This window comes from Mytilus californianus, unplaced genomic scaffold (assembly GCF_021869535.1).
Source record: "Mytilus californianus isolate M0D057914Y unplaced genomic scaffold, xbMytCali1.0.p SCAF_9, whole genome shotgun sequence".
Lineage (NCBI taxonomy): Eukaryota > Metazoa > Mollusca > Bivalvia > Mytilida > Mytilidae > Mytilus > Mytilus californianus.
Genome location: NW_026262745.1, coordinates 39464501 through 39481454, shown reverse-complemented (window position 1 = coordinate 39481454; position 16954 = coordinate 39464501). Strand labels below are relative to the sequence as shown.

The window sequence follows — 16954 nt, the reverse complement described above, 5'->3', positions numbered from 1 at the left end:
CCGTCTACAATTATGGTTAGGTTAGGGTTATAGCTAGTGTTAGGATTAGGTTTATGGTAGAGTTAGTTTAGTATAGGTTTTGAGGCTGGTGTTCTGACAGTAAATTTGCACGTAAAGGTTGAAAGTGTTATATATATGAATGAATGAATATTTTAATATTCTAGTGATATAGAAAAATAAATCATTGGTAATGAATCTGGAACAGCTGAACACTTTTATTCTATGCTAAAACATGTTATAAAACACAGCTATTTTTGCTTAAATAGACAATTTTATATTGAGCATTTAACCCTAATAGCCTCTGAGTCTATTCATTTTTATATTTACATACAAAATCTGAAGCTTTTATATGGTATACATTAGATGTTTATCATGTTGTTTTTGTCCTTTAAACTATTGTAGATTTATTTTGTTCAGAATGACCCAAATATTAGTCGGTGTCGATGGTTCAACAACCCGAGGTAGTTAAACAGATATTTTTAGCTATAAGTGGCCTTTAGGGGTATCAACTGGTTTCTAAGTGCGATAGGCATGTTTGTTGTAAGTAGCCTTAAATAATTGGGTGTCATCTTATTAAAGGAAATAACAAGAGGAAGACATTCTATTCAAGTACCAGTTTGTTAAAATAGAGGTTCATAGGGGAAAATTGGTAGATTTAAGTACTGCTTGAAAGATGAATTCAAGTACTTCATAAGTAAAAATTAGGATAATTAGGGAAAATTTGAATGCTTGAGAGATCTAAGTAGAAGAGAGTGACATTGTTTAAAGACCTTTAATGTACTCACTACGCGTTAGAAAGGAAGAAGACAGTTAGATAAAAAAAGAAGTTGAGAAAATGTTCGGAAAATTCATTATGTTCAAGCATTTTATCCAAAAATGGATAAGTTGAGGGGAAAGGGGGTGGGGGGGGGGGGGATCATCTTAGTACTCACTTATTGTAGTATATATATTTTTAACAATGTGCGAACTATTGCTCTACAAAGTTAAAGGTTCTTACTATGTTGAACTCAGGATCATCTCAATTGAAAGTTATAGATGCATCAGTTCAAATTGTTTGCTAGAATCCCTCCTTTCATATCAGTAGTTAAGTAAGCTTTGGCAACATTTTCTGAATTGTTGTTTGTCTGTTGTTGTTTTTTTAGCCATTTAGTTGTCTGTTGTTGTTTTTAGCCATTGTGTTGTCTTGTTTTTTAGCCATTGTGTTGTCTGTTGTTGTTTTTAGCCATTGTGTTGTCTTTTGTTGTTTTTAGCCATTGTGTTGTCTTGTTTTTTAGACATTGTGTTATCTTTTGTTGTTTTTAGCCATTGTGTTGTCTGTTGTATTTTAGCCATTGATGATTGTGTTGTCTGTTGTAATATTTTAAGCCATTGTGTTGTCTGTGTTTCTTTTGACTTATGTTTTTTATTGTTTCCTTGATACCCTCCCCCTTTTTTTCTATGTATGTACCTTAGGTTTTGCACCTTAGGTTTTGCATCTGCTTGTGTATTGCTAAAATGAGAATATAGATCATGTCCAGTTACAAGTTCTGTGTTTCTAGGAAGATGGTTTATTTTATTTACATATATTAGGTGGTGTAATGCAGTCTACTAAACCTGTATGTCATATCTATTTATGGCATTAATGTTCACTATATCTGTCAGCTATACTTAGTAAAGTCAATGTCTAGGAATGGTTCACAGACATATATATTCAATAATTGCTATTTCAAATTTTCATTTTGTAATTTAAAGCTATCTACTAATTATTTTTTTCAAATACAAACTTTTTGTAATAGCTATGACAGACACAGGCTCAGATATGAGACAAATATAGAAATAGGTTATCTGACTCGGATTACGATTTATCATCAATATTTATTGAAGTTGCTTTCTTTAATATAATCAAGAAAAATCTTTGATCCTCCTGTCAAACGGTCATTTAAAAACTTAAACAAACAACAGGTTGTTTCAGTTTGCTAGTTTAGCAGACATATGACATTGAACTGATCAGTGATGAGTGTCGGTATTTGACTGGAAAAAAACCACCTTAATGTAGTATATGTATACTTGTGCAATGTATTTTTGCATAAATTGGTAACTGGTTTTACCTATTATTATGAAATGGTTTTCCCTGCCAGATCAGTAGATGCCATCTTGAAAGATAATTCATACTTTAAAAGCAGTTCTGTTTAATTGATTTCATATGGAAATATGAATGTGAAAAGAATAATTTTCTTTTTACATTAATTTTCTATTAGATAAATAATACTTTATATATACATTTCACGCCTACATACACATAGATTTGGCAGGTACATCAGTTCTAACACATATATATTAGTCGCAGTTCAGTGATCAGAGAAGTCATCTGTCCCATCAAGAACATGCCAGTAGACCAATAATTTGTTTACACCTGGGGTTTTGAACTATTTCTCTAAAAATATTGGTCATTGCATTGCATTGGTACATTTAGGTTAATTGTCCTTACTGATATGTTCTTTATCTTTAATACCTTATGAAAGTAAATACAGTTGATTAATGTATTTTTGTTCTCTTAATGTTCAGTGGCAAATATTTCGTGCATATTTGCAGACAATATGCTGTTAAATTAGACTTCTTATTTATTTGAATGGCTATTAAATAATTCTTATTTTTAAACCTAAAATATGCGTATAGCATATACTGCAAAATTTATTAGAAGTGATGTGTAAATAACATTAACTATGCCAAAATAGAAGTCTATTTTGAAGACTGTGCAATACCAGAATGCAAAAATAGTAGTAAAGGTTGAAGACAAAGTGCACAATGTCTATCTCTAAGGCTACTATTTTGCATAGTCAATGCTTAACTGTGCATTATTGGAGATAATATGGAGACCTTAGATGTCTAATTTGGTTAAACCCTTTGTTTGGTTGCTGTTTTATTGACAATTACCCCATATCTTCAATTGTTTATATTGACTTCCCTACACTGAACCTCAGTCAAACCAGTTAATAATAAATCCTTTGTTGGCTATACTTCCTGTAGCTCATTTTATAAACCAACTTTAATATATTAGTACTTATAATCAGATATGTGGTAAACATATTGTGTGTACAATTTTAAATCAACTTATCGATCTACCTTTTTATGGGAAAATATAATAAAGTGGTAAATATTTTTGCAACCTCCCTGACACTATAAGTTTTGTTTTATGTTTTTATTTTGACCATACATCCTATGATGACAATGTCCTGTGTAAATAAATTAAAGCATTTTGCACAGTAACATGTATCAATTTGCCACACATGTTTTGTGAACTTTTGGCTGTTATATAAAGTTTAAAAAAAGAAAACATGTAAACCTTTTTTTTAGGTTGATTAAGTTAGTATTATTTTTAGATTCAAAGAAGTAATTGTTTAGATGAATAGGTACAGTTTATTTGTAGATTTGTATTCATAAACTATTAGTATATGTAGGTTAGGAAACATGTTAGGTTAGAATTCTGTCATTTGGTGTAATCTTTAAACAGAGGAATTGATTACCTATTATGTTTCAGTTTGCTCTTTTCAGAGTTTATGTAGTATTTTGTTTTTTTTTCTTTAACCATGGTGCTGTGTCTGTCTTTCTTTCACTTACACTTTTTTATTGCCCCTTTTTATCTTCACCAACTTTTTATTAGTCCATTTGGTTTATAAATGTGATCTTGCTTAGATAGTTTGGCATAGGCATGTGTAATCCAGCATAGCCACATAGGCCATACACATATGCAGTCCAGCATAGCTGCATAGGCCATAGGCATGTGTAGTCTACCATAGCTGCAGAGGCCATACTAGGCATGTGTAGTCTACCATAGCTGCATATGCCATAGGCATGTGTAGTCTACCATAGCTGCATAGGCCATAGTCATGTGTAGTCTACCATAGCTGCATAAGTCATAGGTGTGTAGTCTACCATAGCTGCATAGGCCATAGGCATGTGTAGCCTACCATAGCTGCATAGGCCATAGGCATGTGTAGTCTACCATAGCTGCATAAGCCATAGGCGTGTAGTCTACCATAGCTGCATAGGCCATAGGCATGTGTAGTCTACCATAGCTGCATAGGCCATAGGCATGTGTAGTCTAACATAGCTGCATAGGTCATAGGCATGTGTAGTCTACCAAAGTTGCATAGGCCATAGGCATATAGGCATGTGAAGTCCAACATAGCCACATAAGCCATAGGCATGTGTGATGTACCATAGCTGCATAGGCTATAGGCATGTGTAGTCCAGCATAGCCACATAGGTCATAGGCATGTGTAGTCTACCATAGCTGCATAGGCCATAGGCATGTGTAGTCTACCATAGCTGCATAGCCATATGCATATAGGCATGTGTAGTCCAGCATAGCCCAAAAGGCTATTGGCATGGGCAGTCTTATATAGCCGCATAGGCCATAGGCATGTGTAGTCCAGCATAGCAACATAGGCAGCAGGCATGTGTTGGTACATGTAAAATGAATATTGTTTGTATTAAAATCAGTTGTACAGTTGTATGCAGCTATGGACAAAACAGTTGAAATGAAAACAAAACCTATGTATACTAGTAGGGGGAAGGTACTTCTACATCATATCATATAATGATATGTAATGTTGTTGTGCATTTATGAACCATATGAACAGTTCTAATATTTAATCTGTGTTATTCTGTGGTTGCTATTGCTTTAACTTGAATCAGGTAGTTAAATGTAGACAGTAATGTCAATTGAACTTTATAAAGGTGCATTAATTGTTTATTCCTGTAAAAGGGAGTAGTTTAAATTACATACATTTAATTCATAAATTCTATTTAATTTACGACAGGAAATATTAATGTCACTAAACAGAGAAGTGATTATAACAGGGACCTTTATTGCAGTTTAGCCATGATATATGGAAGGGAAAAAAAATTAAGCATTCTTTGCAGTTACACAAGTGCCAAGCAATCAAACTGGTTTGTCATTTAAAATGGCAATAAATGTATACCTTAGCAAAAAATATTGCCCTAAATATTACTACACACCGCCTACTTGATTTGAGAATGTAAAATGATTTGTCATGTTAGGACAGTATGGTTGTCAGGGCTATAACAAGGTACATTTACACCTGTGGTGTTTCTTTTGTATGTGTCTCAGCTCTACAGGACAATAAATGCGGAAACAGGTAATAAAAAAGCATCAGATTTCCATGTCCACCCAACCATAAAATGTTTACCTTAGCCGGCCAGAAATACCATCTTTTGTTATTACATTCTTTCACCTTAACAATATAATGTTTGCTTCACTTGTGAGTTCCTGCAAAGGAAAATTGTACAGTTCTATATAAATAGGTTAAGAAGTGTATTTATATATGTACCCATACAGATTAAGAGACCAAAAGTAAGACAAAGGTTACGTAGGGTAATCAACAAGTTACGTAAAAGAGGATATTGAAGAGAAGTTACAGGGAAAAAAAAGGCAAAAGAGGACATTTTGTGAGATCTGACATAAGATTTGTCTATTTTACTTAAACCTCATTTGATGGCCTTTCATTTTAAAGCAGACACATTTAGTAGTTTGAAGTCTGGTGTTGTTAAGTGGCAACTTTTCAGAGAATGTTGTCCCATCAACAGATATCAAACTGGATTGTGGTCTTACATCATACTCAAATTTGCAGCCTTGTGAATTTTTTCTTGCGTTGTTTTTATATTTAGATGTGCTTATATTTAGAGGCTATATAATTGTCTCTTAAAAGGATTAGGGCTATATAGAACTTGGACATGAATTGTCTCCTAAGAACAATGTAGAAAATGACTTTTAAATGTTTTCCTGGTAACAAAGTACATCCTGGTTACTGAAGTGTATGTTCTAATATATATATATATACCTTTCATTTGATGCAAAAATTAAAAAACAAAATGGATGTTTATGATAATTACGAAAATTGATACAGCTATATTGAAATTTGACCTATTTTCCTTTACCTGTCTACTTATTGCTATAAAAAACCCGAGTGTTATTAGAAGGGGGAATGCAGTTAACCATTTTATTAGTAAGGTGTTTTAATGCATGAAATTAAAAAGGGGAAATTCAGATTCCTTATAATTAAATTATGGTAGTTGATATTAAAAGTGTCCCCCTACTATTCCATTTTTATGCAAATTTTGTTCCTGAAAGATTACTGATGTTTCTTTCTGGTTTTATGAGTTATAGCTCTTTAAGTACTAAAGAATTGAACACACCTGGCTCATACCTCCTACAAATGACCTTGATTCTTAGACATATTGATAACAATATATACTTAGTCTACTGATGCAGATTAAACAGTGGACCTTGAAACAGGTTAATAACCTTGCAGGTTGAAAATACCTGGGGAATTCATTCACATCATACCTATTTATATATATAGACACTGTAATGTATAGCTCATCATAGGGTGTGGACACTTGACCATTTAGTGACATCTGGAAGTCTAACATTGGTGTACTTTTATTGTTGGGTTGTTGTGTCCTTATATTTTACCCAAATTGTCCATTTTTCATATATGTTTGTTTTGCTATTTCTCTGCAGCTCTATCTACAGTTTATGCTATTCTTAATTAGTTTGCAAGCTTTCAAAAGAACATTGATCTTTCTGATAGATTAAATCATAACTTATACATGTATTGATATATACAATTCTTCCCTTTATCTTTTCTGCTTTTAAATGTTTAATTTTCTGCAAAGTCTGGACACTACTTCAAGTGACCATATCATAATGAGCTAGACAGACCATGACTTTGGTGTAACAAAGACATCATTCTTGGTCAGTCCATGTTAGACATGGCTACTCTATTGTTACCTTACATGTTGTAACAGAACATAATTATCTACCTGGCTAACACCTGATCTATCTTCTAATAAATTGTTCATACTGATAAATTTGTCTTGTTATTGTTGGTCTCGAGTCCTTGTAATAAATAACTAATATGTGTGTTGACCTGTGACAACTTATTTTTCTCTTCCTTCCTTAGGGTGCATCCCTTGACATATCTTTATTACTCAAATATTAGGTACAGTATTTTTGGATACATAGGATTGAATAGTTGTTCTAGATTTTCATTAAAAAAAGTCATTTAAAAATTAATTAGTAATGTAACAGCATTGCATTACTGCACCTTAACTAACATATGTTGATAAATATGTATGTGCACAGCAAATTAAAAAAATAAAATGTACATGTCATACAACAGCTGAACGACCTGAAATGACAACATTTTGTAGTTTGCAGTTTAGCAAAGAGTTTTAATGCAGATTTAAGTTTTGTGTTTTCTTTCCCAAGCCATTGTTTCTCAAACAAAACATATTTTCCCATTCTTAGATTTAGAAATAGGTTGATATATTGTTTTTCTTTAAGAAGATGTCATGTGGTACACTTCTTTGAAGTTCCAGGAAAAATTCCATAACGCCTTGATCTTTCAAGTTCTATGGCAGAAAAAAAGCTTTCTATAATTCTCACTCTAATTTCTAACAAGTTTGATGTTATTAATCTGAAGAAGTCTACCATTGAATGAAGTGTTCATTGTGTGACACTTATTTTTGGAATAATAAATAACCATCAAAAAGTTCTGAAATAAATGAAATGTACTTGTATGAAAGAAATGAAGGGTTTTTGAACTCGTGCTTGAAAATAAATGCGAACAAATGTACTTGGGCAAAAGACAGTCAACCTGTTTCCTTCATACATTTTATGAATGCTAATAGTATTAGAAGATTAACTACATAGAAAACAACATGTTTGTGTTTGTTGAGAGTAATTTGTAAGTCACTCTGACCAGGCAGCAGTAATTATATAAACATGTTTATTTGATAGGAAGGAATGATGCCTACATATATATCACTTGAGGCATTTGTCTGAGATTCGTTGGCATACACCCTACTGCCCTCTGTCTGTTTCGGGGTGATGGGCTAGTTTGTCCCTTGGTCCCACTTAGTCTGCAATACATCAGACTGTTAAGATACTATTAAGATGTGGTATGATTGCCAATGAGACAACTCTCCACAAGAGACCATGCATACATCTACCTGTACAGGACATTGGTATTATCAGTTTTGTATCTGAGTCTTATAAATCAATATGCATTGGCATTTGGTATTGACCCAAATACTTTATAACATGTGCCTACTGCAGATTACTGCCTCTGGTCAATGCTGAACTGAGCTTTTACAAATAAAAATAACAACTATCTATTTTAAATCTTTTAAATATTGAGTTTGTTTGACTGAATGAGAAACCATATCATACTGAAAGTAACCCATATCAACATTTTTCTTTTTATGCCCTTACAGTAGGTTATGTTTCCAGTCTGTATGTCTGTCCATTCTTCTGTTAATCTATCCTTTATCAGGTTGAAGTCTTGGTGAGGTCATTTACCATGAAGATGTAGTCACATTAGTTTGAAACTTATGGATAGTACACAAGTTCATTTATGTCATTATTATGCGAACTTTTAAGAAAATATATCCAAATTAGGGTTTAGACCCTAATTTTATGTCTAATGAAACATACAAATGTGAAAAATGTGAACGAGGCATGGTGCCCTATTAACACATATTCTTGATCTTGGACAATAAGATTTTAGTTGCTAATATATTCATTTCTATGCCCCACCTACAATAGTAGTAGAGGCATTATGTTTTCTGGTTTGTGCGTCCGTCCGTTTGTTCGTCCGTCTGTCACACTTCAGGTTAAAGTTTTTGGTCAAGGTAGTTTTGGATGAAGTTGAAGTCCAATCAACTTGAAACTTAGTACACATGTTCCCTATGATATGATCTTTCTAATTTTAATACCAAATAAGAGTTTTGACCCCAATTTCACGGTCCACTCAGTGGCGGCGGGCACTGAACATAGAAAATGATAGTGTGAGTAGGGTATCCGTGTACTATGAACACATTCTTGTTTTAGAAAAACTTTGGAGAGATTATGAGTTTTTGCCTTAACCCTGTTAGTCATATTGATATCCTGCTTCAGGAGGAGTTTGTGAAATCAGTTACATCTTTATGATTGAGGTAAACATGTAAACTCATGTTTGGAGTTACCTGATAAGTTGTTCTAACCCCATAAGAAAACTTTTCCATGTTTTGTTTAATACTATATCTAAAAGAGGCAGCTGGTTTTCTCTTGAATTGTTTCACATTTTGTCATGCTGGTGACTTTAATAACTTACTATACAGTTTGGGTTTTGCTCATTGTTGAAGGCTGCACAGTTCCCTTTAGTTGTTTACATTCTCATCATTTGGTCTAGGATGGATATATGTCTTATTGGCAATTATACCACACCTTCTCTATCACCTTGCTAACAACAGTAGAGTTTTCCCTCAGGAGGGTGTGTCATTTAATATGTATTGAAGAAAAACAGCTTATTGTTGTCTGTTGCTAACTATGTTTCAGTGCAAGCATTCTATTTAGGTTGACAGCCAATAGACTAATAAATAACCTTTAGTATTGAAGTTTAGATAGTAAGAATATTCAATGCACTCTCTGTGAGCCTTATGATGTGCATCTATCAGAATTGATTAGCTGATTTGTAATTTATTTAAATTGACTTCTCAACAGGAGTTAAAAACTTTAAAATGAAAACAAATATTTTCTTCAGTTGCTACAATAAAAATAAAGGCTCTCAGTACTTTGTACTGGACTATCTACTTAGAGGACAAATATGTATACATAAATTTTTCAAATATGGACTCTATTGTTTTGTCATCTAGTAAGTGTTCACCAAGGAAATCCTGAATTGAGGGACACTTCAGTACAGTTGATTTGTTTCTTCCCATAATGCACTTAACTGCTTGCAAAATCTGACAAGAAAGTCAACATTTAAGCACTCCTAATTTTTCTTGTGACAGTCTTGTGAATCATATATAGAATGTACTACAGGTAATCTATGTACTGTGAAATTTTCTTGAATCAAATCTCGGACTGACGTAAGATCAGGGCTATAGTCGTGATAATAGTTGTTTACAAAGAAAAATGTTTCCGGTTTTTCTATGTATTTGAGCTGAATTATATTAATATGTAGGTTAGGTAATTGTTAGTAATAAAAGTGATATTGCTTCGAGCATTTGTCGTTCATTCTTTTTTAGGTTGAAAATTAAGCGATAGTCACGTAAGATTGACTTTTGTTATATCTTGTTTATATGACATCTTATGAAGTATATATTGTACTATAACAACTCCCACACTGATTATAAATATATTCTTTCTAATTATTTTATTATTAGTTTTGATTTTTGATAGCAATGAAAAACTTAAGGCTATGTTTCTTTCCTTATTTATGATAGATGTATGTTAATTTGACTTTCAAATTATATAAAAAATTGAACATTTCCCCAAAATTACCATATTTTCAAATGAAAATATTTAAATATGATGAGATGTTTCTTTAAACAACATATACTTGGTAAATGACGAAAGAAATAAGATGTATTCAATTTCAAGAGATGATAAACAATACTTTAGTTTTTATACATATTGTAAAAAATACAAATTTTATGATATTATTTTGAGAAAACAATAATTGATGAAATGACAGTTATAGTTCTATCATCTATGCAGATGATCTTTTATAAAAACTTATGATTTATATGAATGAATAAACTCATCATAGATAGCAGGATTGAAATTTTGAATGCATGACTTGCTATTTTAGTTAGTAAGAAAAGTCTATATTTTTTGGTTTTTTTGTTTGATGATAAATAAAGCCATTATTAAATAAAATAATCAATATCTCGTCATACCATCAATAGTTTTGAAATAAACAGGAAGTAGGTTCTGAAGTAAACATCAATCTTTGTTCAATTGATTATTAACTCAGTACGATTGATTTCATATGGTTGATGCCGTACTTTTATATTCCTGTTATTTCATGAGTACATTCGGTCAATAAAAGTTTACAATTCTAAAGTAAAATATTCTGCAAACACTGCTATTGTTTATGATCAATTGTTCAAATGCCATTTTAATGCAAGGTTTATTGTTTGAATTAATATTGGCTCACAGGTCACAAAGAACTAGTGTGTTGTACAGTTGATTGTCCTTGTCCATGCGATGATGGGAAATGATTATCATGATATTGATTTTGTCAGCATCTGAATCTGCATTATCTCCCTTTTATTAAGAACTCCACGCATTCAAACATTCAAGAACAGGAAACTTTAATTGGTAATTTTTCAGTATTTCAGGTTTTCTGGTATTAATTTACAAATGATACAAGGGATAATGTCATAAATTCTAAGAAAATCTGTTTCAATTTCCTTTACAATATCCTTGACCTAATTAAAAGCTTCTACAAGCATATAGTGTTTTTGTAGTGTATTCCATTTAAGGAATTACTATAATATTTTTATGCCCCCTCCGTAGCGGAGGGGGCATTAAGTTTTACCCTTGTCCGTCCGTCGTATGTGCGTTCGTTATTTTTTTTTTTTTTCTGTTCTCAAACTTAAGTTAGCCTCAACCAAATGTTATGGAACTTATACACAATACTTATTACCACAAAACACAGATCAAGTTTGAATTTTGGTGTCGTCACTTTTACTGTTCTAGAGTTATGCCCCTTTACAAATGGAAAAATTCCTGAAATTTTCGTTTCCATTCCCTAACTTAAGTTTGCCTTAACCAAATGTTATGAAACTTAAAAACAATGCTTATTACCACAAAATACACATCAAGTTGAATTTGGGTGGCATCACTTTCACATTTCTAAAGTTATGCCCCTTTACCAATGAAAAAATTGCTGAATTTTTCGTTTCCGTTCTCTAAGGCCAAAAAAAATTATAGGTCTGTTTAATGTTACATACTTTAAAAAAATAGGGTAGGTAGGTCGGTATTTCCATTTTATTTTATTTTTTCATTTTATTTTTTGTGACATGATTTTGAGTCATGCCGTTTCGTCTTGACAAGTTGCGAATTTCCTTAAAACAGCTGTCATATTCACGATTGTGAACATTGGGATGTATCAGGCAATTGATTTATATTATTTGCAACACTAACTTTGCTTTTGACACGAGTTCAGTTTATTTTTCACTTTACAACGGAAATAAAATGACTTAGGGTCAGCGCTCAAAAGTAGGTTCAGTCAGGTAACCGTAAACAGACATATATTTTTTTTTGGTCTAAAGTTTGCCTCAACCAAATGTTATGAATCTTATACACAATGCTTATTACAACAAAACACAGAGCAAGTTTGAATTTTGGTGGCATCACTTTTACCGTTCTAGAGTTGTGCCCCTTTTCAAATAAAAAAATTGCTGAATTTTTTTGTTTCCGTTCTCTAACTGAAGTTTGTCTCAGCCAAATGTTATGAAACTTATACTCAATGCTTATTACCACAAAACTCAGATCAAGTACAAATTTGTGTAGCGTCACTTTTACTGTTCTTGAGTTATGTCCATTTATAACATTATATGCAAGCAGGGGCATCATCCGTGTCCCATGGACACATTCCCCATTTATCTTTTCTGTCTATGAAGAAATAACATAAAAAATGTAGTGCACACTGAATAACCTGCAAAAGTGCACCACATTTTTGAGGTTATATCGAATAGACAGAAAAAATATTACTGTCATCCCTTATAATTTAATTCTAAATTCCATTATTAAGGAGTAAATCATGAAAAAATGCTCATGTCAATCAGAAGATGTGTTACATCCAAATTTAAATGATTCAGCAATAGCAGCAGGAGTATGCCTTGTGAAAGTTACAAGTGTTCAGTCATTTGCATTACAACTCCTCGTAAACAGTAAAGGATATTAATAAAACTGTCATAACATGTATAGTAAATATGATTAAAAGGACTTAATGTGACAGCAACCCAATGATAGAAACAACCTAAAAACATCTAGAGGTCAACATTCAGGACATTGTAGAACTACTATTGATAACTTTGTGTAAATTAATAACAACTTTTTGTACCTTTTAATAATAAATTCATGCACCTCCTAACAACTGAAAAGTGACTTTTCCTCCAATTTACCGTAAATTCAGAAATAATTGTGAAATTACTACAGGATATGTTTTACCGAAATAAAACTCCCATTTAATCTAGATACCATTATTTCTATGCATTATTTCCTGAATATCTTCTATTTTTTACCATTGTTCAATAATCATAATCATAAGTACCCACAAAAGTTACTGAATTTACAGTAATTGTTTGATAGATATGATTCTTGGGTTTTCTAATGAAAATAGCTGATACTTTCATTAAGGTACAGCTTGTTTCAGAATCATATCAGTAATTTAATTCAAAAGATTGTAATAAACAGATGTCAATCCGGGATTTTGAAAAAGGTGGAGGGGGCACCAACAAGGAAACATTAGGAGGTGGACTTGTAAAAGTCTGTGCATTAACCCAAAGGCGGATTTAGAGGGTTGGGGGCAGTCGGACCCCCTTTTTATGAAGCTACGTATATGGTTAATGCATAGGCTTTTTACATGTCCCACTCTAAATCTTGCCTAGTCCCCCCCGTTTCAAAATCATGGATCAGTATCTGTAACTATATATGTATGCCCAGAAGTGGCTATGAGCCCCCTGCCCCTCCTTAAATCGATCCTCTGGTAAATCCACAAATCAATCTGTTTCTCACTTCATCTTGTACCTACCAGGCAGTAAAAAGAAAAAAAAAAGAAATCTCAAATAAACTTTAACTTTTAAGTCGTTTGGTCTCTGGTGGAGAGTTGTCTCATAGGCAATTATACCATATCTTCTAATTTTTATATTTAAAGAAGTCATCTGCTTACTCCCTGTTTTTTAGGGGGAATGGTCAGTAATGTTTTGGATTTAAATTTGGACAAAGATTTGTTTTAAATGTAATTTTGTAAGTACAAGATACCACATATATTGCTACTGTCAAGTAATACTTTTTTCAGTTTAACCTCCTCCCTTTTATTACAGGCCTTATATTGCTTTAATAAGACTTAAAAAGTTGATAATAAATTTATTAGTATTTCACCTTTGCACTATCAAGTTAGGTACATTATAGGTGTGTTAGGATTTAGTGTGTTTTGTTTATGATCACCTAAGTAATAATTTATTTATGACACACACATAGACTTTAAAAACAAGATATACAATTTTTATCTTATCCTGTTTCCTTATTACTTATCAGTGTGTGAAGTGATTTTTACCTGTATTTACCTGTTCTCACTAAATACACCTATATCCCCCATTAACAAAAAGCCTTTTTCATTATTCAATACTATTGATATTGAATATAAATTTTCCTAATCTTAATCCCCCTTGAGCTGTTTTTGTCACTTTATCAAGGTAATTCATTTCCTACTTGTATACAAGGTATTCATATCGGCAAGGCAAACATATTTCCTACACTGTATATGACCTAGAAAAAGAGGTCATGTGACTGTCAGCTATAGTTTACTTCCTATGCATGCTTGTTGTTTGACATAACTGACTTCCTATCTCACAGAGGTATGTGTAAGCAAGGGAGATTGTGACTGATTAACAATTATTGTCAATTTTAGTCAAATTGGAAATTTATTGCTTGGAATATTGGACATTAGATACATATTATTTAAAACACATGTGGATTTTTTTTATATTTAATTGATTTGTTTGTGTGACTGGTGTGTACACATCATTTGAAGAAGACTACCTATTTTTGTCAATATTTGTGAGGACAAAAATCAACTAATAACATGCAATATTTCATTAGACAAAATATTTCAAAGCATTTAGTATTTTGAAATAGTAAATACTGTTTTTTAGAACATTTTGATTTTAAATAGTTTTAAGGAGTAAATTAAAAAGTGAAGGAATTGAAATTGGCTTAAGGTTACAATTCTTTAAAAATAAAAATGATGGATTACAGAATTGCCGCTAATTATATAACCCCAATGGATTATGAAACCTCTCCAGTGTTAGATTTATCTATGAAAAAAGAAAGACGTGAATCTGTAATGTCGGAAGATAGTTCAATTGACCAAGGACTTGATTTGGGAGAATCTAAAAAAGACACTTGTAGTGCAAAAACCTACAAAAAGAAGCTTCTCACAAGATATTGTAAGTTTTCTTATATATTGTCTTTCTGTTTTTGTTCTTCTTTTATCAGTACTCTTGTAAATTCAGATTTTTCAGAAGCAGCTACATGTATGCACATTGAATTGAAAAATTAAGTAATTTGAATTTTGTGTAAATTTATGTTGCAGTCTGAAAGTTGGCTTAAATATATATATATAAATGATATTGTGAAGAATGAATCATGAGATTTTTTACTGTTATATTCCTGGACACATTTTGTAAAAATTTAGATGTACAATTATCTCTTTAAATTTAATTGCTTCCTAAGAATCATCATCATTTCACTAATTTGAACATGGAGATTCATCATTCTTATGATATTGAATATTATATTTAAATTATTTTGCACTTATTTAAACTGACGATTTTTTTATGCAGTAATTTGGTGTGACGATAGTAGTCAATTTAATATTTGACGTCACCCAATTCATTCCTGTTGACATAACGCAAGGTTGGGTGGGTTATAATCGGAAATACAATGTATGAGGACCAAAAGGATTTAAATACATATCATATATTCTAGTAATTTGACAAGCCAGCTATTATATAAACCTGTCTTGTCGAGGTTTTTTTTCGTGTCATGTTTTTTTAGTGTCATGGTTATTTCTAACAATATTATTCCATTTTACTTTTTATGAAAAGATAAGGGTATTTATAACATTATATTATATATGTAGTCTTTTTGTAAAAAGATATGTTCAAAATGACATGAATAGCTTTATCTTGACATTCTTGGAAGTTCAAATTTCGACCTCAGAATTTGATTTGTTTCTGTTTAATTTGTCTGAATTTCTACTGAAGGAAGTCTTAATTCGGTGGAACAATCAAGGGCGCACTTGATAACAATCAAATCTAAATTTCTTTAGGATTCGTTAACAGGTTGATAATAGCACTTTTTCAACATTTAAATGTCTTTTTTTTTTTCGGTTCTAAAGAAAAAATTGAATAACTTGAAAATCTTTTACATAAATAGATTTTAGAGCCTAATTTTAGATAACTAGATAAATGTTTTATGTCAAGATATTGTATCTCCTCCATTTAATGGTCGTACAGTAAGTGATGTGCTGTTAATCAGGGGCTTAGATTCTTCAATTACTAGGGTTATACTGTAACTTAACTTTTTGTTCACTTGACCACCATCAAAAATGTTGAAAAACAGGCAAATAAACAACATTGAACAAGAATAACATCATAATTTCTGGTCCAGTGTCATTGTTTATCCTAATATTAGTATTACCTTTAATAACAACATAATTACTGATGTTAGATTTGGGTTAATAATTGTAATTTAATTGTAAAATGAAATGATTTGTCAAATAAGTTGTCCTATCCTATATTTGTAAAGGGAGAGTTAAATTTAAGATTATTTTGTTGAAATCATTTATATTTGAATATGGTTTGCTGAATTCTATAAGCATTAAACAAATTTATATTTTTTTTAAGCATAGATTTTTATTAAAACATTTCTTGATAAATTTTTGCTTGAAAAATTTTATAAGTCAGCACAGATGCACAGGCCTTCACAAGATTGTTGTTGATGGGTTAGTGTAAATGTGACAAACTTTTGATACAGAACACCTGCTCTGTGGCCTTTGTGGTACATTCTATTCATTATCATATTTGTTAAAATTTCTTGCTTTCTAAAATACTGTTAACATGCATTAATGCCTTAAAGTTTGCAAAAACTTTTGTTAGATTTTATAAATTTTGGTATGTTATTATTTAGTAAATGAAGTTATCTTTGAATAAAAAAAGAGCAGCAGACAGAATGTTTGCATTACAATATTATACATAAATCATTTTGGTTTCCATAGTTTTACATATAAATTGTAATGAGTTCAACCTCTCCAAAAGGTGACAGTTAAAATGATTTTACTGCAGAGAAAAAGGGGAAAAAATGTTTAGAAATAAAGTAATGTGATGT

At 31.6% G+C, this 16954-nt stretch overlaps 1 protein-coding gene across 8 annotated transcripts in view; it reads left to right on the top strand.

Moving 5' to 3' along the window:
- The window catches only part of LOC127715340 (ETS-related transcription factor Elf-2-like), a 98682-nt gene that overhangs the window by 59799 nt on the left and 21929 nt on the right, over nt 1-16954 (top strand). Inside the window, exon 1 of one of the 8 annotated variants that reach the window (XM_052221380.1) lies at nt 14387-15012. The exons of the other annotated variants lie outside the window; for them this stretch is intronic. Coding sequence (XP_052077340.1) covers nt 14808-15012 — 205 coding nt within the window. The 5' untranslated portion in view covers nt 14387-14807. Of the gene's footprint in view, nt 1-14386; nt 15013-16954 lie in introns of those variants that run through there. 8 annotated transcript variants of the gene reach the window in all.